The sequence below is a fragment of the Oncorhynchus clarkii genome, chromosome 33, assembly GCF_045791955.1.
Source record: "Oncorhynchus clarkii lewisi isolate Uvic-CL-2024 chromosome 33, UVic_Ocla_1.0, whole genome shotgun sequence".
Taxonomy (NCBI): Eukaryota; Metazoa; Chordata; class Actinopteri; order Salmoniformes; family Salmonidae; genus Oncorhynchus; species Oncorhynchus clarkii.
Genome location: NC_092179.1, coordinates 4,638,875 through 4,659,923, shown reverse-complemented (window position 1 = coordinate 4,659,923; position 21,049 = coordinate 4,638,875). Strand labels below are relative to the sequence as shown.

At 43.4% G+C, this 21,049-nt stretch overlaps 1 protein-coding gene across 6 annotated transcripts in view; it reads left to right on the top strand.

Annotated features, from left to right (window-relative positions):
* Window positions 1-21,049, top strand: part of LOC139393177 (stromal interaction molecule 1-like) — a 116,560-nt gene that overhangs the window by 25,009 nt on the left and 70,502 nt on the right. For 4 of the 6 annotated variants that reach the window (XM_071141584.1, XM_071141585.1, XM_071141586.1 and 1 more), the window contains exons 3-5: window positions 12,907-13,037; window positions 14,465-14,579; window positions 15,127-15,238. In XM_071141584.1, coding sequence (XP_070997685.1) covers window positions 12,907-13,037; window positions 14,465-14,579; window positions 15,127-15,238 — 358 coding nt within the window. Of the gene's footprint in view, window positions 1-8,082; window positions 8,170-9,285; window positions 9,469-12,906; window positions 13,038-14,464; window positions 14,580-15,126; window positions 15,239-21,049 lie in introns of those variants that run through there. The other 2 variants (XM_071141588.1, XM_071141590.1) reach the window with 2 other exon arrangements.

Sequence of the window (21,049 nt, the reverse complement as noted above, 5' to 3'; positions counted from 1 at the left end):
AACCTTTGTTTACTACATTGCACTATAAAGGGAATAGGGTGCTATTTGGTACAAAGTCTTGCTCTGCTCTGGTGGAAACTAATCCTAATATTTACCCCTGCTGTCTGATAGGTCTGCTACAGTACATGGTTGCTCCTCAAATGGCACCCTTTTTCCTATATGGCCATAGGGCTCTGGTAAAAAGTAGTGTACTATGCAGATAATATAGTTCCATTTGGGTAGCAGCCCATCACTGCAGGAATCCTACTGCCTGTCCGTCTCCCTGAGTAGAAGCAGAGTCCTATCCACCCCTCACAGCCATAGCTAAACAATATCACTCACAGTTTGCCTTAGCTAATACGTAGCGCTTATGAAGGGTCTATGTAAACACTACATAATCCGGTATGAAGGTTTCTAGCCACTTAGCTAGGAGTTTAACTACGGGATGGGAGTGCCAGTGTGGGGGAACTGTATTTGACGCTGGTTATGTCACGGATAGATGAGTAGTAGTAGGCCCCCTTTTTCCTCTTCTGCTTGACACCCTCCTCCTTCCAGCCTCATCTACACCACCATCCATAACATGACTAGGCCCAGCCTCAGCTACACCACAATCGATAGCCTGACTAGGCCCAGCCTCAGCTACACCACCATCCCTGGCATGACCTTTTGTTAAGCCTGCGTCTCATTGCCCCCTGCACGTTGTACCCTTTTATTTTTTATTTTTTTATTTCACCTTTATTTAACCAGGTAGGCTAGTTGAGAACAAGTTCTCATTTACATCTGCGACCTGGCCAAGATAAAGCATAGCAGTGTGAACTGACAACAACACAGAGTTACACAGTAGAAAAAATAAGAAAAAAAGAGTCTATATACACTGTGTGCAAAAGGCATGAGGAGGTAGGCGAATAATTACAATTTTGCAGATTAACACTGGAGTGATAAATGATCAGATGGTCATGTGCAGGTAGAGATACTGGTGTGCAAAAGAGCAGAAAAGTAAATAAATAAAAACAGTATGGGGATGAGGTAGGTAAATTGGGTGGGCTATTTACCGATGGACTATGTACAGCTGCAGCGATCGGTGAGCTGCTCAGATAGCAGATGTTTGAAGTTGGTGAGGGAGATAAAAGTCTCCAACTTCAGCGATTTTTGCAATTCGTTCCAGTCAATTCGTACCCTCACCTTGTCTACAGCCTTTATGTGGGCATGCAAATCTCTTATGCCCCAAATCCCCACACTCAAAACACAGTAGACTATCTGTGCTGGCAAACCCTGCGTATAGCCCCTCACCATGCCTCACTTTAAAATGCACATTTAGCTGTTGGTCATTCTTATTCAGAAACATGAACACTTGCCTCCGGAACGAAACAACATGCTTAACGGCATCTGCCTGAAAACCTGCCCACTCAGTTCTTTCCTGATTGATCATCCCTAACAAACGGAGGCAAATTTGCCTTAACCACCCTTGTCGAAGGGGTAGAAAGAGGTGAAATTGGCACCAACACACCCCTTACAAATATTCCACGAGCAATGAACCTACCCACCAAATTTGCTCTTTTCATGAACACAACCACAGCTTTGTTCATTCTGGAAGCGGAATGTATCATTTCAGTTCCTTCCTGTTCACCGATCGCGAGCAGATCCTCCTCCACCTTAACTCCATTCTCAGGAACACACCTGAATTCATGCCGTAACGACAGCGTCTCCTTCACGCTAGGGTGAGAAGCCTTCCAAACCCCAGGAAACTAAAACTCGGCCCTCTTCCACCCTAACTTTGAAAAAAACCCAGTGATTACCGGTAAAACATACAGTGCATTAACCCTCCACCATAGAAAAGAAGAATTGAAAGAAAGACCAAGGAGAGAATCAAGAAAATAACTTAGGACAGAGCCCTCCAAACCAAACACTCAAACTCCAAAAAACTCCCAGCATACACTGTGTGAGAGAGAGAATCTGAAGTCAAATGTCTACTGTTTGCTGATGATCTGGTGCTTCTGTCACCAACCAAGGAGGGCCTACAACAGAACCTAGATCTTCTGCACTGATTCTGCCAGACCTGGGCCCTGACAGTAAATCTCAGTAAGACCAAAATAATGGTGTTCCAAAAAAGGTCCAGTCGCCAGAACCACAAATACAAATATCATCGAGATACCGTTGCCGTAGAGCACACAAAAAACAATGCATACCATGGCCTAAACATCAGCGCCACAGGTAACTTCCACAAAGCTGTGAACGAGGCAAGAAGGGCCTTCTATGTTTTAAAAAAATATATATATATATTTATCCATTATTTTACCAGGCAAGTTGACTGAGAACACATTCTCATTTACAGCAACAACCTGGGGAATAGTTACCCAGAGGAGGGGCATGAATGAGCCAATCATAAACGGGGGATTATTAGGTGACCGTTATGGTTTTGAGGGCCAGATTGGGAATTTAGCCAGGACACCGGGGTTAACCCCTACTCTTACAATAAGTGCCATGGGATCTTTAATGACCTCAGAGAGTCAGGACACCCGTTTAACGTCCCATCCAAAAGACAGCACCCTACACAGGGAAGTGTCCCCAATCACTGCCCTGGGGAATTGGGATATTATTTAGACCAGAGGAAAGAGTACCTCCTACTGGCTTCAGAAGCAAGCCAGCAGTGGTATGTAGGGTAGTATGCTGCTGCCATCAAAAGGAACATAAAATTCGACATACCAATTAGGATCTGGCTAAAAATACTTAAATCAGTTATAGAACCCATTGCCCTTTATGGTTGTGAGGTCTGGGGTCCGCTCACCAACCAATAATTCACAAGATGGTACAAACACCAAATTGAGACTGCATGCAGAATTCTGCAAAAATATCCTCTGTATATCAGCATAAAATACCAAATAATGCATGGAGAGCAGAATTAGGCCGATACCCGCTAATTATCAAAATCCAGAAAAGAGCCGTTAAATTGTACAACAACCTAAAAAGGAAGAGATTCCCATACCTTACATATCAAAGCCATAACCTACAGAGAGATGAATCTGGAGAAGAGTCCCCTAAGCAAGCTGGTCCTGGGGCTCTGTTCACAAACACAAACAGACCCCACAGAGTCCCAGGACAGCAACACAATTAGACCCAACCAAATCACAAGAAAAAAAAAGAAAATTACTTGACACATTGAAAGAATCAACAAAAAACTGAGCAAACTAGAATGCTAAACAGAGAGTACACAGTGGCAGAATACCTGGCCACTGTGTCTGACCCAAACTTAAGTAAAGCTTTGACTATGTACAGACTCAGTGAGCATTGCCTTGCTATTGAGAAAGGCTGCAGTAGGCAGACCTGCCTCTCAAGAGAAGACAGGCTATGTGCACACTGGCCACAAAATGAGGTGGAAACTTAGCTGCACTTACTAACCTCATGCCAAATGTATGACCATATTAGAGACACATATTTCCCTCAGATTACACAGACCCACAAAGAATTCGAAAACAAACCTGATTTTGATAAACTCCCATATCTACTGGATGAAATACCACGGTTTGCCATCACAGCAGCAAGATGTATGACCTGTTGCAACAAGAAAAGGGCAACCAGTGAAGAACAAACACATATTTTCTCTTTTGTACTTTAACCATTTGGACATCGTTACAAGCGGATGTCGGAAGTTTACATACACTCAGGTTGGAGTCATTAAAACTCGTTTTTCAACAACTCCACAAATTTCTTGTTAACAAACTATAGGTTTGGTAAGTTGGTTAGGACATCTACTTTGTGCATGACACAAGGCATTTTTCCAACAATTGTTTACAAACAGATTATTTCACTTATAATTCACTGTATCACAATTCCAGTGGGTCAGAAGTTTACATACACAAATTTGACTATGCCTTTAAACCGCTTGGAAAATACCATGATGTCATGGCTTCAGATAGGCTAATTGACATCATTTGAGTCAATTTGAGGTGTACCTGTGAATGTATTTCAAGGTCTACCTTCAAACTCTTTGCTTGACATCATGGGAAAATTAAAATAAATCAGCCAAGACCTCAGAAAGAAATTGTGGACCTCCACAAGTCTGGTTCATCCTTGGGAGCAATTTCCAAATGCCTGAAGGTACCACGTTCATCTGTACAAACAATAGTAGGCAAGTATAAACACCATGGGACCACACAGCCATCATAACCCTCAGGAAGGAGGCGCGTTCTGTCTCCTAGAGATGAATGTACTTTGGTGCAAAACATGCAAATCGGTCCCAGATCAACAGCGAAGGACCTTGTGAAGATGTTGGAGAAAACAGGTACAAAGTATCTATATCCACAGTAAAACGAGTCGTATATCACCATAACCTGAAAGGCCACTCAGCAAGGAAGAAACCACTGCTCCAAAACCGGCATAAAAAAGCCAGACTACAGTTTGCAACTGCACATGAGGACAAAGATCGTACTTTTTGGAGAAATTTCTCCTGGTCTGATGAAACAAAAATATAACTGTTTGGCCATAATGACCATCGTTACAGTATGTTTGGAGGAAAAAGGAGTAGGCTTGCAAGCCGAAGAACACCATCCCAACTGTGAAGCATGTGGGTGGCAGCATCATGTTGTGGGGGTGCTTTGCTGCAGGAGGGAATGGTGACACTTCACAAAATAGATGGCATCATCTGGGAGGAAAAGTATGTGGATATATTGAAGCAACATCTCAAGACATTAAAGCTTGGTCGCAAATGGGTCTTCCAAATGGACAATGACCCCAAGCATACTTCCAAAGGTGTGGCAAAATGGCATAAGGACAACAAAGTCAAGGTATTAGAGTGGCCATCACAAAGCCCTGACCTCAATCCTATTGAAAACATGTGGGCAGAAATGAAAAAGTGTGTGCGAGCAAGGAGACCTACAAACCTGACTCAGTTACACCAGCTCTGTCAGGAGGAATGAGCCAAAATTCACCCAACTTATTGTGGGAAGCTTGTGGAAGGCTACCCAAAACATTTGACCCAAGTTAGTCAATTTAAAGGCAATGCTACCAAATACTAATTCAGTGTATGTAAACTTCTGACCCACTTGGAATGTGATGAAAGAAATGAAAGCTGAAATAAATCATTCTCTCTGCTATTATTCTGACATTTCACATTCTTAAAATAAAGTGGTGATCCTAACTGACCTAAAACAGGGGATTTTTACTAGGATTAAATGTCAGGAATTGTGAAAAACTGAGTTTAAATGTGTTTGGCTAAGGTATATGTAAACTTTCGACTTCATCTGTACATAATATGACATTTGTAATGTCTTTATTCTTTTGGAACTTCTGTGACTAATGTTTAATGTTCATTTTTATTGTTTATTTCACTTTGGTATATTATCTACTTCACTTGCTTTGGCAATCTTAACATGTGTTTCCCATGCCAGTAAAGCCCATTGAATTGGAGGGAGGGAGGGAGGGAGAGATATGACCTGTCTATACAGAACGCTGTATAAATCCTCATGGCTCCAGTTCTCTGTCAGACTCCTCCGATCTCTTGACACACACACAACGGGAGAACAGTGTGTGTGTAATTGTGGGAAGGCACAATTCATTTAGAAAAATCATTTAACTCGTCTATGTCCTTCTCCCTTCCTCTCATGCTCTCTCTCTTCATTTGGAAAGGAATGCACTGTGGCCTCTCGCTAACATCCACTTGTTTTCTCTTTTCATTCCAAAAGGAATGCTACTCCTCACCTCTTTCTCTGCATCTAGTGTACGGTGCCACGTGTGTGTTTCGTGGATTAGGGGGAAATCCATATTGCATATTTGGGTATTACACTGGCTATTATTTGAATGAGCTCTGCCCCCAAACAAGACCACATTTGGTTGGTCCGGACCAGACCAAATCTGAACCAATCATAGACATCTATGTTTCACAAGTTTGCACATCAAAGTACAGCACAGTAGAGCTCAGTAGAGTAGAGTACAGTACATTACAGAACAGTAGAATATAGTGTAGTATAGTTCAGTACAAAACAGTAGAGTTCAGTACAGTATAATCAACCCTACTGTGCTCTACAGTGTACTGTACTTAACGTTACACGACTCTATTCTACTGAATTATAGTCTACTTGTTTTTACTATAGAGTACTCTACTGTGCTCTACTGTACTGTAATGTACTGAGCTATACTGTGCTGTACTCTGTGCTCTACTGTGCTGTACAAACTTGTGAAACTTAGATGTCTATGATAGGTTCAGATTTGGACCGGACCAAATCTGAACCAAAAATGGTCATCTATGTTTAGGCCAAATGAAGGTCGGTCCAGACGTCTGTGAACATTGAAATCAAGGCTGGCCCGAAGTATATGGACATTGAAATCGAGGCCAGGGCGGACTCACCAAATTGAAACAACTTTTATACATAAATGGACGTCCGGTGTCCCGTCAGTGCTCAGTGGCTATGCTGCTTACTTACAGTAAATGGAAAGAGAGGGGGCTCATGGGTAGGTGTCAGTAAGAGCAGGGACCGGTGGAATTAATTGCAGAGAGAGAGAAGAGAGGGAGGGGATGTCCAGACATTTCAAACTCTTGCTTTGACCACCAGATGACAGAAAGTCCTAGCAGGTGACCCAACTGTGGTTTGTGACTTCTATGATTTCCCATTGGTGCCAATTCAATTGCAGAAATTCCGTTACAGATTATTTCAGGAATTCTGTTAATTTTATTTATCACTTAATAATTAATTAAAAATAATCTGTAAGTAATTAATATGTCTACTTTTACTTGTTACTTCTGTGAACTTTCATTATCTTCAAGATATGTGGGTTTTTGGTAACATAATCTCAAGGCATAAGGCAAGGTTTCTTAAACTTACAGAAGGCAGAATCATTTCTCCAAAACTAAGTAAAAGTGTTGGTATTAGTTGACAGGGTCTTTACTTCAGCGTTATGGTGTTTTAAAGCATGTCTAATTCCTGTTAAGACTTTTTCTGGTAGATGTTTCATAAGACCCCTTTTCCATTTGTTTGACAAGATATCAAAGCCTTTACTTATTCAACATTTTTGGGATGGAAAATGATTGAAAAAATTACATATACCTTCATTTCTCAAAAATGTAATTTGACACCCAATTTGTCATGCTCCTATGAACTTCACATGTTGGTGCTCATGGGTCCTCGTACATGGAAATAACCTTGGCTATATAGCTAGAATGGTTTTGGCTGTGTGAGTGTGCAGAGATGTTTCTAGGATTTGAGGACATTTGTGGCCCAATGGGGAACCCTAGTAGGGGCGTCCAGGGGTCTCCCCCAGAAGAAGGAAAATTGAATTTCTACAGCTAAGTGCATCAATCTGGTGCACTTTGAGATGAACATTGACAGATTAAATCTACTAAGAATGTACTTTTTATTTTTTTAAATACAAGAACACACTCATGTCAATTCTCTTAAAAAGCCAATACATTATAAATACAATACAAGACATTCCGGTAACTTGCCCCTTCCCAACTGCCACAGCAGACACTGCCAATTTTCAGTTACAGTAGCTACTGTGGGTGTCTCTACTCTGGAACAAATAGGCCTACATCTACAGCATACTGCCAAACCACCATACCACTCAACAACTTCAAACATGGACTCTGACCTGTCCAATGAGCTAAGCAGGTTAAAGAATCCCACAGTTAGTAACATCTCTCACGCTCACACACACGTTTCTCCCGGCGCCGACAGAGATGGCCGCCTCGCTTCGCGTTCCTAGGAAACTATGCAGGATTTAGTTTTCCTACGTGTTATTTCTTACATTGGTACCCCAGGTAATCTTAGGTTTCATTACATACAGTCAGGAGGAACTACTGAATATAAGAGCAACGTCAACTCACCGTCATTACAACCAGGAATATGACTCTCCCGAAGTGGATCCTGTGTTTTGCATTCCACCCAGGACAATGGATCGGATCCCAGCTGGCGAACCAAAACAACGACGCGCGTAAAAGGGGCAAACGAAGCGGTCTTCTGGTCAGGCTCCGGAGACAGGCACATCGCGCTCCACTCTCTAGCATACTACTCGCCAATGTCCAGTCTCTTGACAACAAGGTTGATGAAATCCGAGCAAGGGTAGCCATCCAGAGAGACATCAGAGACTGTAACGTTCTTTGCTTCACGGAAACATGGCTCACTCGAGAGACGCTAACAGAGTTGGTGCAGCCAGCTGGTTTCTTCACGCATCGCACCGACAGAAACAAGCATCTTTCTGGTAAGAAGAGGGGCGGGGGGGTATGCCTTATGATTAACGAGACGTGGTGTAATCATAACAACATACAGGAACTCAAGTCCTTCTGTTCACCTGATTTAGAATTCCTCACAATCAAATGTCGACCGCATTATCTACCAAGGGAATTCTCTTCGATTATAATCACAGCCGTATATATTCCCCCCCCCAAGCAGACACATCGATGGCCCTGAACAAACTTTATTTGACTCTATGTGAACTGGAAACCACATATCCTGAGGATGCATTCATTGTAGCTGGGGATTTTAACAAGGCTAATCTGAAAACAAGACTCCCTAAATTCTACCAGCATATCGATTGTGCTACCAGGGCTGGTAAAACCCTGGATCGTTGTTATTCTAACTTCCGCGACGCATATAAGGCCCTCTCCCGCCCTTCTTTTGGAAAAGCTGACCACGACTCCATTTTGTTGCTTCCAGCCTACAGACAGAAATTAAAACAAGAAGCTCCCACGCTCAGGTCTGTTCAACGCTGGTCCGACTAATCTGATTCCACGCTTCAAGACTGATTCGATCGCGTGGATTGGGATATGTTCCCCATTGCGTCCAACAACAACATTGACGAATACGCTGATTCGGTGAGCGAGTTCATTAGAAAGTGCATCGGCGATGCTATACCCACAGCAACGATTAATACATTCCCAAACCAGAAACCGTGGATTGATGGCAGCATTCGCGCGAAACTGAAAGTGCGAACCTCTGCTTTTAACCAGGGCAAGGTGACCAGAAACATGACCGAATACAAACATTGCCTTGCGGAGGGAATAGCTACAATCAAACAAGCTAAGCATCAGTATAGAGACAAAGTAGAGTGTGAGAATGTGAGAATGCTATGTGAGAATGCTGTTCATCGACTACAGCTCAGCATTTAACACCATAGTACCCTCCAAACTCGTCATCAAGCTCGAGACCCTGGGTCTCGACCCCGCCCTGTGCAACTGGGTACTGGACTTCCTGACGGGCCACCCCCAGGTGGTGAGGTAGGCTGAAGAAATTCGGCTTGTCACGAAAAGCACTCGCAAACTTCTACAGATGCACAATCGAGAGCATCCTGTCGGGCTGTATCACCGCCTGGTACGGCAACTGCTCCGCCCACATCCGTAAGGCTCTCCAGAGGGTAGTGAGGTCTGCACAACCGGGGGCAAACTACCTGCCCTCCAGGACACCTACACCACCCGATGTCACAGGAAGGCCATAAAGATCATCAAGGATAACAACCACCCGAGCAACTGCCTGTTCTCCCCGCTATCATCCAGAAGGCAAGGTCAGTACAGGTGCATCAAAGCAGGGACCGAGAGACTGAAAAACAGCTTCTATCTCAAGGCCATCAGACTGTTAAACAGTCACCACTAACATTGAGTGGCTGCTACCAACATACTGACTCTACTCCAGCCACTTTAATAATGGAAATTGATGTAAAAATGTATCACTAGCCACTTTAAACAATGCCACTTAATATAATGTTTATATACCCTACATTACTCATCTCATATGCATATACTGTACTCAATACCATCTACTGCATCTTGCCTATGCCGCTCTGTACCATCACTCATTCATATATCTTTATGTACATATTCTTTATCCCTTTACACTTGTGTGTATAAGGTAGTTGTTGTGGAATTGTTAGGTTAGATTACTCGTTGGTTATTACTGCATTGTCGGAACTATGAGCACAAGCATTTCACTACACTCGCATCAACATCTGCTAACCATGTGTATGTGACAAATAACGTTTGATTTGATTTTGATTTGAAAGGGGGATACCTAGTCAGTTGTACAACTGAATGTCTTCAACTGAAATGTGTCTTCCGCATTTAACCCAACCTGAATCAGAGAGGTGCGGCGGGTTGCCTTAATCGACATCCACGTCGCCCAGGGAACAATGGTTAACAATGGCAGAACTAGAGATTTTTACCTTGTCAGCTCGGGGGATTCGATCCAGCAACCTTTCGGTTACTAGCCCAACGCTCTAACGCACTAGGCTACCTGCCGTCCCCACAACATACACTGAGTGTATAAAACATTAAGGACACCTTCCTACTATTGAGTTGCACTCCCACTCCCCCCATTTTGCCCTCAGAACAGACTAAATTGGTTGGGGCATGGACTCTGCAAGGTGTCGAAAGCGTTCCACAGTGATTCTGGCCCATGTTGACTGCTTCCCACAGTTGTATCAAGTTGGCTGGATGTCCTTTGGGTGGTGGACCATTCTTGATACACACTAATGAGCGTGAAAAAATCACAAGCGTTGCAGTTCTTGACACAAACCGGTGCGCCTGGCACCTACTACCATACCCCGTTCAAAGTTACTTAAATATTTTGCCTTGCCCATGTACCCTCTGAATGGCACATATGCACAATCAATGTTTCAATTGCCTCAAGGCTTAAAAATCCTTCTTTAACCTGTCTCTTCCCCTTCATCTACACTGATTGAAGTGGATTTAATAACTGACTTCAATAAGTGATCATAGCTTTCAGCTGGATTCACCTGTTCAATCTGTCATGGAAAGAGCAGGTGTCCTCAATGTTTTCTGAAATCAGTGTACATTTCAGTAAAATAAAATAATAACATACTTATAATTGTTGTCAGACTCACAGCAGCGTACAAAGACTTGTGTGCTGTGTACAATGAAAGCAGGCCTGTCTGTAAGGGACATTGAACCCACAACGTTTTGGTCCCAAGGCAGACACTTGAAAGTGGTTGTCAAAGCATCAATTAGCATAGAATAGTGTCGCATAGCATCACATTGGATCACATCACAGACGGTGCATTCGGAAAGTATTCAGACCTTTTGTCTTTTTCCACATTTTGTTACGTTACAGCCTTATGGTAAATGTTTTTTATTTTATTTTTAATCCTCAGCAATCTACACACAGTACTCCATAATGACTAAACAAAAACACGTTTTTAGATATTGTAGAACATTACTAAAAAAATAAAAACAAATTATTTTTACACAAGTATTCAGACCCCTAATAGACTCAAAATTGAGCTGAGGTGTATCCTGTTTACATGATCCTTGAGATATTTTTACAACTTGATTGGAGTCCACCTGTGCTAAATTCATTGATTGGACATGATTTGGAAATGCATACACCTGTCCATCTAAGGTTCCACAGTTGACAGTGCATGTCAGAGCAAAAGCCAAGGCATGAGGTCGAAGGAATTGTCCGTAGAGCTCCGAGACAGGATTGTGTCGAGGCACAGATCTGGGGAAGGTCCCCAAGAACACAGTTGCCATTCTTAATGACTCTTCCTAGAGATGGCCGCCCCGCCACACTTAGCAATCGGGGTAGAAGGGCCTTGGTCAGGAAGGTGACCAATAACCTGATGGTCACTCTGACAGAGCTCTAGAGTTCCTCTGTGGAAATGGGAGAACCTTCCAGAAGGATAACCATCTCTGCGGCACTCTAACAATCAGGCCTTTATGGTAGATTGGCCAGACAGAAGCCACTCCTCAGTAAAAGGCACATGACAGTCCGCTTGGAGTTTGCCAAAAGGCACCTAAAGACTATCAGCCCATGAGAAACAAGATTCTCTGGTCTGATGAAACCAAGATTGAACTCTTTGGCCGGAATGCCAAGTGTCGCGTCTGGAGGAAACCTGGCACCATCCCTACGGTGAAGCATGGTGGTGGCAGCATCATGCTGTGGTGGTGTTTTTCAGCGGCAGGGACTCGGAGACTAGTCAGGTTCGAGGGAAAGATGAACGGAGCAAAGTACAGAGAGATCCTTGATGAAAACCTGCTCCAGAGCGCTCAGGACCTCAGACTGGGGCAAGTTCACCTTCCAACAGAACGATGATCCAAAGCATACAACCAAGACGCGAAGGAGTGGCTTTGGGACAAGTCTCTAAATGTCCTTGAGTGGCCCAACTTGAACCACGTTCTAACATCTTTGGAGAGACCTGAAAATAGCTGTGCAGTGACACTCCCCATCCAACCTGACAGAGCTTGAGGGGATCTGCAGAGAAGAATGCGAGAAACTTCCAAATACAGGTGTGCCAAGCTTGTAGAGTCATATCCAAGAAGACTTGAGGTTGTTATCACTGCCAAAGGTGCTTCGCTGTTTTTGCTTTGTCATTATGGGGCATTGTGTGTAGTTTGATTAGGGGGAAAAAACGATTGAATCAATTTTAAAATAAGGCTGTAATGTAACAAAATGTGGAAAAAGTCAAGGGGTCTGAATACTTTCTGAATGCACTGTATACTGTAAGTATCACATCACTGTACTCATTTTCCCAATGGGGACTGTGTGTGGTTCCTAGTCTATTAAGACCAGTTTATTTTATAGTTAGATCATGAGGTCTAACCCCGTAGCCCTGCACATTCACTTGGCCAATACTACACGCACGCATGCATTGTGTGCACACACATTCACACACATACGCCCGCACACACACATACTTCTAAATGCATAGTAATTTCCTCCCTCTGTCAGTTCCCCTGAAGGCCACTTTGTTGGCTGTGTTGATGGATAGGTTGAAATTTGCCTAGTGTAAACATACTGTTTGCTTCTCTAACTTTCTCACTCTCTCTCTCTCTCTCTCTCTCTCTCTCTCTCTCTCTCTCTCTCTCTCTCATTCTTTCTCCCCCTCCCCTCTCTCCCTCCCTCTCTCACTTTCTCTCTCTCTCTTCCCCACTCTTCCCCCTCTCTCTTCCTCTCTCTCTCTGCCCCCACTTTCTCCCTCTCTCCATAGAACTGTGTATGATAGATGTGATTCTGTGCCAGGATGAGAATGCGTTGCTGAGTTTCGAGGCAATCCGTAGCATCCACAAACTGATGGATGATGATGCGGATGGAACCGTGGACATGAGCGAGACAGACGGGGTGAGATACATGCACACATAACAATGCACACACACACACACTGTACTCTCTCTGAAGGTCAGGGCCACATTGAAGCTCAAGGCTGTTTTTTCAAGAGGTGCCAGTTTCCTGGACACCATATGAGATGTAATCCAGCACAAGGGCAGGGAATTGCCAGGGGCCTCACGGTACGATATATCAACAATACGTAGGTGCCGATATGATATGTGTTGTGATTCTCATGATTCTATATGAATTGTGATTTGATACTGCGATTTTATTGCAATTTGATGTTCCAAACATATTGCTCACTATACACTGTGTGTACAAAACATTAAAAACACATGCTCTTTCCATGACGTAAACTGACCAGGTGAATCCAGGTGAAAGCTATGATCCCTTATTGATGTCACTTGTTAAATCCACTTCAATCAGTGTAGATGAAGGGGAGGAAACAGGTTAAAGAAGGATTTTAAACCTTGAGACAATTGAGACATGGATTGTGTATGTGTGCCATTCAGAGGGTGAATGGGCAAGACAAAGGATTTAAGTACCATTGAACGGGGTATGGTAGTAGGTGTCAGGCGCACCAGTTTGTGTCAAGAACTGCAACACTTCTGGGTTTTTCACACTCAACAGTTTCCTGTGTGTATCAAAAATGGTCCACCACCCAAAGGACATCCAGCCAACTTGACACAACAATGGGAAGCTTTGTTTCACCATGAGGCCAGCATCCCTGTGGAATGCTTTCGACACCTTGTGGTCCATGTCATGACAAATTGAGGCTGTTCTGAGGGCAAAAGGGGGTGCAACTCAATATTAGGAAGGTGTTCTTAATGTTTTGTACACTCAGTTTCTCCAGGAGAAAGACAAGAGAAAGCATGAGAAGTGAGTTTTGACCAGTCATGGAAATAAAAGTGCTCAAAACAGGTTGGCTCACTATTTAAAAAGGAGAAGAAGCTATAGGATTACATTTTTAAATTTAATTGACAGTTGGAATCAAAGTATTGATGTAATATCGGCCAAAATAATATTACGAAATGTAACTAGGCGATTCCCCCCCCCCCCCCCCCCCCCCTCCCCTCCCTGTCCTTGTGTGTCCCTGCAAACACTCTGGCAGCGCTCAGAAAAGCTGTCTTAATCCTGTGTGTTTCTTGTGTGTGTGTGTGTGTGTGTGTTTCTGTGTGTGTGTCTGTGTGTTTCTCGTGTGTGTGTGTTTCTGTTTGTCTGCTTGTGTGGCTGAGGATATGAACAGTTGTTCACAATGTTAGGCAAAACACATAGCTTACCCCAGCACCCGCAACACCAACCTCATAATATTTATTACTGTTACAGTTTACTACTATAGTGTAGGATCGTAGTATACCCATTTTATAGTACCGCTGTGCCTCATACAGTAGCAATATTTATTTATGGTATGTAATTAAAACATTCTCACTCTCTGTTAGTTCCTCAGGGAGGATCTGAAGTACCATGACCCCAAAGGGAAACACAACAGTTTCCATGGAGCAGACCTGCTCATCAGTGTAGAGGACATGTGGAACGTATGGAGGGCCTCGGACGGTACGGAGGGAATGAGGGAGGGAGGGGGGTATCTGGGAGGGAGCGAGGGGTGAAGGGACTAAGATGGGATTGTGGAAGAGGGAGGATAAGCCTGAGATCATTCACACTGTCATAAATCCAGGTGTTTCTTGTTTGTCCATTGGGACAGCCAGTCCTCCAATAGGCTGTTTTGTGTCAGTCAGTGAGTGTGCAGTGCGTTGGGACAGCTGTTTGTGTTAGAGCAGATTAGCACGGTAGATACAGAGAGACAGAGTAGGACCCAGATAGACAGGGTTGCGTCCCAAATGGTACTCTATTCTCTATTTAATGCACTACTTTTGACCAGGGCCCACGGGGCTCTGTTCAAAAGTAGAGCACTATATAGGGAACAGGGTGCCATTTGGGAGAAAGCCAGAGATCAGCCAGTGCTCTTACTCAATTCATCTTTCTGTGTGTGTGTGTGTGTGTGTGTGTGTGTGTGTGTGTGTGTGTGTGTGTGTGTGTGTGTGTGTGTGTGTGTGTGTGTGTGTGTGTGTGTGTGTGTGTGTGTGTGTGTGTGTGTGTGTAGTGTACAATTGGACAGTGGAGGAGGTGGAGGACTGGCTCATACACTATGTGGAGCTCCCTCCGTATGTGGACATCTTCAAGAAGCACAATCTGGACGGAAGGGCCTTACCCAGGTAACACACACACGCCTCATATAGACACACGGGTCGTTCTTGAATTGCGGGGGCATTTGCGTCCCTTTGCAACCATGAAAAACACTTTTCAATGACAAATAGTTGTTACACACACTGACTTGTATTCATGGATGCCAAGGGAAGCCAGGCTCCCCCCAGAAGTTTACCAATAAAAAAACATTAATTAATTCATCTTTTGTCTCTCTGTGTTTCATCATTTTCCTTCAATTCGAAAGAGGCTGAATGTATCTCACAGGAGAAAACAGCGCCCCCCTGTCTCTCTAGGTGTAGACCATCTATCTGATACTGTCTGGTCCAAACAAGTATGACATTATTGCTACCTGTAGCATTGAAGGCAAGGGAAGCCAGCGAGCATCTGGCCTCCCTTAACAACAAAAAAATTAAAATAGCGTTGAGCTAAACTGAGCGAGCTCAACTGTGAATGGTCCTGGCGCACCAAAATAAAGTGTAAAGGGAAGCCAGCTTGGATTTGGCGTCACTCCTATCAAATCCCATTGAGAGCATACGTCATTGACAGAAACACTTTAATTATTGCATCTCGTTGTGTTGTGGCTAGCTAGCTAGCTAAAATTCCTAATTTCCTAAATTAGCCATGGTTGGAGATTGTACTTAGTTCTCTGTACTGGCCCATGATTATAACGGTGATTCTGATCCAACCGTTAATTCATACATTGTTGTGCCCCTGGCCTGAGAGGATGGAAGTTCAATATGTAGCTAGATGTATAAGGCTAATGTTAACTAGCTAACGTTGCCCCGGAATGGCAGTTAGGCTAGCGAGCAAGCATTTTAGCCAGTTAGCCTAGGACAACAAAAAATAAAAGCGTGTACTGTATCACAATGATAGACCGTTTCGTCAACATGAAATAGAGGAGGATGGCATTGGCGTTTCTCTTCAAGTAGGGGGAGTCAACATGTTTTTCTACTTGCAAGAACGCGCACGCACACACCCAGAAATCAGAACCATGTACGGCTATATCAAATCAAATTGTATTTGTCACATGCGTCGAATAAAACAGGTGTTGACCTTACAGTGAAATGCTTGCTTAAAATCCCTTAACCAACAATGCCGTTTTAAGAAGAATACCTACACATTTCTTTTATAAAAGTAACAAATAATTAAAGAGCAATGCAAGTAGGCAATACAAGTAGTCTGGGTAGCCATTTGATTAGATGTTCAGTAGACTTGGGGGTAGAAGCTGTGTATAAAACTGTGTATAAGCTTCTTGGACCTAGACTTGGCGCTCCGGTACCGTTTGCCGTGCGGTAGCAGAACGAACAGTTTATGACTAGGGCTGGTATAGAGGTCCTGGATGGCAGGAAGCTTGGCCCCAGTGATGTCCTGGGCAGTACACACTACCCTCTGTAGTGCCTTGCGGTTGGAGGCCGACCAGTTGCCATACCAGGCAGTGATGCAACCAGCCAGAATGCTCTCAATGTCAATGGTGCAGTTGTATAACTTTTTGAGGATCTAAGGATCTTTTCAGTCTCCTGAGGGGGAATAGGTTTTGTCGTGCCCTCTTTACGACTGTCTTGGTGTGCTTGGACCATGATAGTTTGTTGGTGATGTGGACACAAAGGAACTTGAAGCTCTCAACTTGCTTCACTGCAGCCTCGTCAATGAGAATGGGGATGTGCTCGGCCCTCCTTTTCCTGTAGTCCACAATCATCTCCTTTGTCTTTCTCACATTGAGGGAGAGGTTGTTGTCCTGACATCACACTTCCAGGTTTCTGACCTCCCCCCTATAGGCTGTCTCATCGTTGTCGGTGATTCAAATTATATTTATACAGCTGATATCTCAAAGTGCTGTACAGAAACCCAGCCTAAAACCCCAAACAGCAAGCAATGCAGGTGTAGAAGCACGGTGGCTAGCAAAAACTCCCTAGAAAGGCCAGAACCGAGGAGGAAACCTAGAGAGGAACCAGGCTATGATGGGTGGCCAGTCCTCTTCTGGCTGTGCGGGGTGGAGATTATAACAGAACATGGCCAAGATGTTCAAATGTTCATAGATGACCAGCAGGGTCAAATAATAATAATCGCAGTGGTTGTCAAGGGTGCAACAGCTCAGCACCTCAGGAGTAAATGTCAGTTGGCTTTTCATAGCCGATCATTCAGAGTATCTCAAAAAATACTCCTGCTGTCTCTAGAGAGTTGAAAACAACAGGTCTGACAGGGCCAAACAGGCAGGATATAACCCCACCCACTTCGCCAAAGCACAGCCCCCACACCAGCAGAGGGATATCTTCAACCACCAACTTACCATCCTGAGACACGGCCGAGTGACTCAACCCACTCAAGTGACGCACCCCCCCTAGGGACGGCATGGAAGAGCACCAGCCAGTGTCTCAGCCCCTGTAATAGGGTTAGAGGCAGAGAATCCCAGTGGAGAGAGGGGAACCGGCCAGGCAGAGACAGCAAGGGCGGTTCGTTGCTCCAGTGCCTTTCCGTTCACCTTCACACTCCTGGGCCAGACTACACTCAATCATAGGACCTACTGAAGAGAAGAGTCTTCAATAAAGACTTAAAGGTTGAGACCGAGTCTGCGTCTCTCACATGGGTAGGCAGACCATTCCATAAAAATGGAGCTCTATAGGAGAAAGCCCTGCCTCCAGCTGTTTGCTTAGAAATTCTAGGGACATTTAGGAGGCCTGTGTCTTGTAACCGTAGTGTACGTGTAGGTATGTACGGCAGGACCAAATCGGAAAAATAGGTAAGAGCAAGCCCATGTAATGCTTTGTAGGTTAGCAGTAAAAACCTTGAAATCAGCCCTAGCCTCAAAAGGAAGCCAGTGTAGAGAGGCTAGCACTGGAGTAATACAGTGCCTTGCGAAAGTATTCGGCCCCCTTGAACTTTGCGACCTTTTGCCACATTTCAGGCTTCAAACATAAAGATATAAAACTTTATTTTTTTGTGAAGAATCAACAACAAGTGGGACACAATCATGAAGTGGAATGACATTTATTGGATATTTCAAACTTTTTTAACAAATCAAAAACTGAAAAATTGGGCGTGCAAAATTATTCAGCCCCTTTACTTTCAGTGCAGCAAACTCTCTCCAGAAGTTCAGTGAGGATCTCTGAATGATCCAATGTTGACCTAAATGACTAATGATGATAAATACAATCCACCTGTGTGTAATCAAGTCTCCGTATAAATGCACCTGCACTGTGATAGTCTCAGAGGTCCGTCAAAAGCGCAGAGAGCATCATGAAGAACAAGGAACACACCAGGCAGGTCCGAGATACTGTTGTGAAGAAGTTTAAAGCCGGATTTGGATACAAAAAGATTTCCCAAGCTTTAATCATCCCTAGGAGCACTGTGCAAGCGATAATATTGAAATGGAAGGAGTATCAGACCACTGCAAATCTACCAAGACCTGGCCGTCCCTCTAAACTTTCAGCTCATACAAGGAGAAGACTGATCAGAGATGCAGCCAAGAGGCCCATGATCACTCTGGATGAACTGCAGAGATCTACAGCTGAGGTGGGAGACTCTGTCCATAGGACAACAATCAGTCGTATATTGCACAAATCTGGCCTTTATGGAAGAGTGGCAAGAAGAAAGCCATTTCTTAAAGATATCCATAAAAAGTGTTGTTTAAAGTTTGCCACAAGCCACCTGGGCGACACACCAAACATGTGGAAGAAGGTGCTCTGGTCAGATTAAACCAAAATTGAACTTTTTGGCAACAATGCAAAACGTTATGTTTGGCGTAAAAGCAACACAGCTGAACACACCATCCCCACTGTCAAACATGGTGGTGGCAGCATCATGGTTTGGGCCTGCTTTTCTTCAGCAGGGACAGGGAAGATGGTTAAAATTGATGGGAAGATGGATGGAGCCAAATACAGGACCATTCTGGAAGAAAACCTGATGGAGTCTGCAAAAGACCTGAGACTGGGACGGAGATTTGTCTTCCAACAAGACAATGATCCAAAACATAAAGCAAAATCTACAATGGAATGGTTCAAAAATAAACATATCCAGGTGTTAGAATGGCCAAGTCAAAGTCCAGACCTGAATCCAATCGAGAATCTGTGGAAAGAACTGAAAACTGCTGTTCACAAATGCTCTCCATCCAACCTCACTGAGCTCGAGCTGTTTTGCAAGGAGGAATGGGAAAAAATGTCAGTCTCTCGATGTGCAAAACTGATAGACATACCCCAAGCGACTTACAGCTGTAATCGCAGCAAAAGGTGGCGCTACAAAGTATTAACTTAAGGGGGCTGAATAATTTTGCACGCCCAATTTTTCAGTTTTTGATTTGTTAAAAAAGTTTGAAATATCCAATAAATGTCGTTCCACTTCATGATTGTGTCCCACTTGTTGTTGATTCTTCACAAAAAAATACAGTTTTATATCTTTATGTTTGAAGCCTGAAATGTGGCAAAAGGTCGCAAAGTTCAAGGGGGCCGAATACTTTCGCAAGGCACTGTATGATCAAATATTTTGGTTCTAGTTAAGATTCTAGCAGCCATGTTTAGCACCAACTGAAGTTTATTTAGTGCTTTATCCGGGTAGCCGGAAAGTAGAGCATTGCAGTAGTCTAACCTAGAAGTGACAAGCATGGATTAATTTTTCTGCATCATTTTTGGACAGAAAGTTTGTGATTTTTGCAATGTTACGTAGATGGAAAAAAGCTGTCCTTGAAACAGTCTCTATATGTTCGTCAAATAGGGAGATCAGGGTCCAGAGTAACGCCGAGGTCCTTCACAGTTTTATTTGAGACGACTATACAACCATCAAAATTAATTGTCAGATTCAACAGAAGATCTTTGTTTCTTGGGAACTAGAACAAGTATCTCTGTTTTGTCCGAGTTTAAAAGTAGAACATCCGCATAGTAGTGAAAGTTAACATTTATGTTTCCGAGTGACATCACCAAGAGGTAAAATATATAGTGAAAGCAAAAGTGGTCCTGAAACGGAACCTTGAGGAACACCGGAATTTACAGTTGATTTGTCAGAGGACAAACAATCCACAGAGACAAACATATCTTTCTTATGTTTTTAGGGGTGCGACCGCATCTAGTGTATTGCGCAATGTTAAATTGAGTTTCTCAGTTAGGTGGTTAACTGATTTTTGTACTCTGACGTCCTTGGGTAGGCAGAGGGAGTCTGGAAGGGCATCTAGGAATCTTTGGGTTGTCCGAGAATTCATAGCACGACTTTTGATGATCCTTTGTTGGGGTCTGAGCAGATTATTTTTTGCGATTGCAAATGTAATAAAATGGTGTTCCGATAGTCCAGGATTATGAGGAAAAACATTAAGATCCACAACATTTATTCCACGAGACAAAACTAGTTCCAGAGTATGACTGTGGCAGTGAGTAGGTCCGGAGACATGTTGGACAAAACCCACTGAGTCGATGATGGCTCCGAAAGCCTTTTGGAGTGGGTCTGTGGACTTTTCCATGTGAATATTAAAGTCACCAAAAATGTGAATATTATCTGCCATGACTACAAGGTCTGATAGGAATTCAGGGAACTCAGTGAGGAATGCTGTATATGGCCCAGGAGCAGTAGATATAAAAAGTGATTGAGTAGGCTGCAAAGATTTCATGACTTGAAGCTCAAAAGACGAAAACATCGTTTTTAAAAAATGAACTAAATTGTTAGATAATCAAATCAAATAGTATTTATCACATGCGCCGAATACAACAGGTGTATTACAGTGAAATGCTTACTTACAAGCCCTTAACCAACAGAAAATGTTAAGAAAATAACTAAAAAACAGTAAGATAGAAGAATAACAAATAATTAAAGAGCAGCTGTAAATAACAATAGCGGGGCTA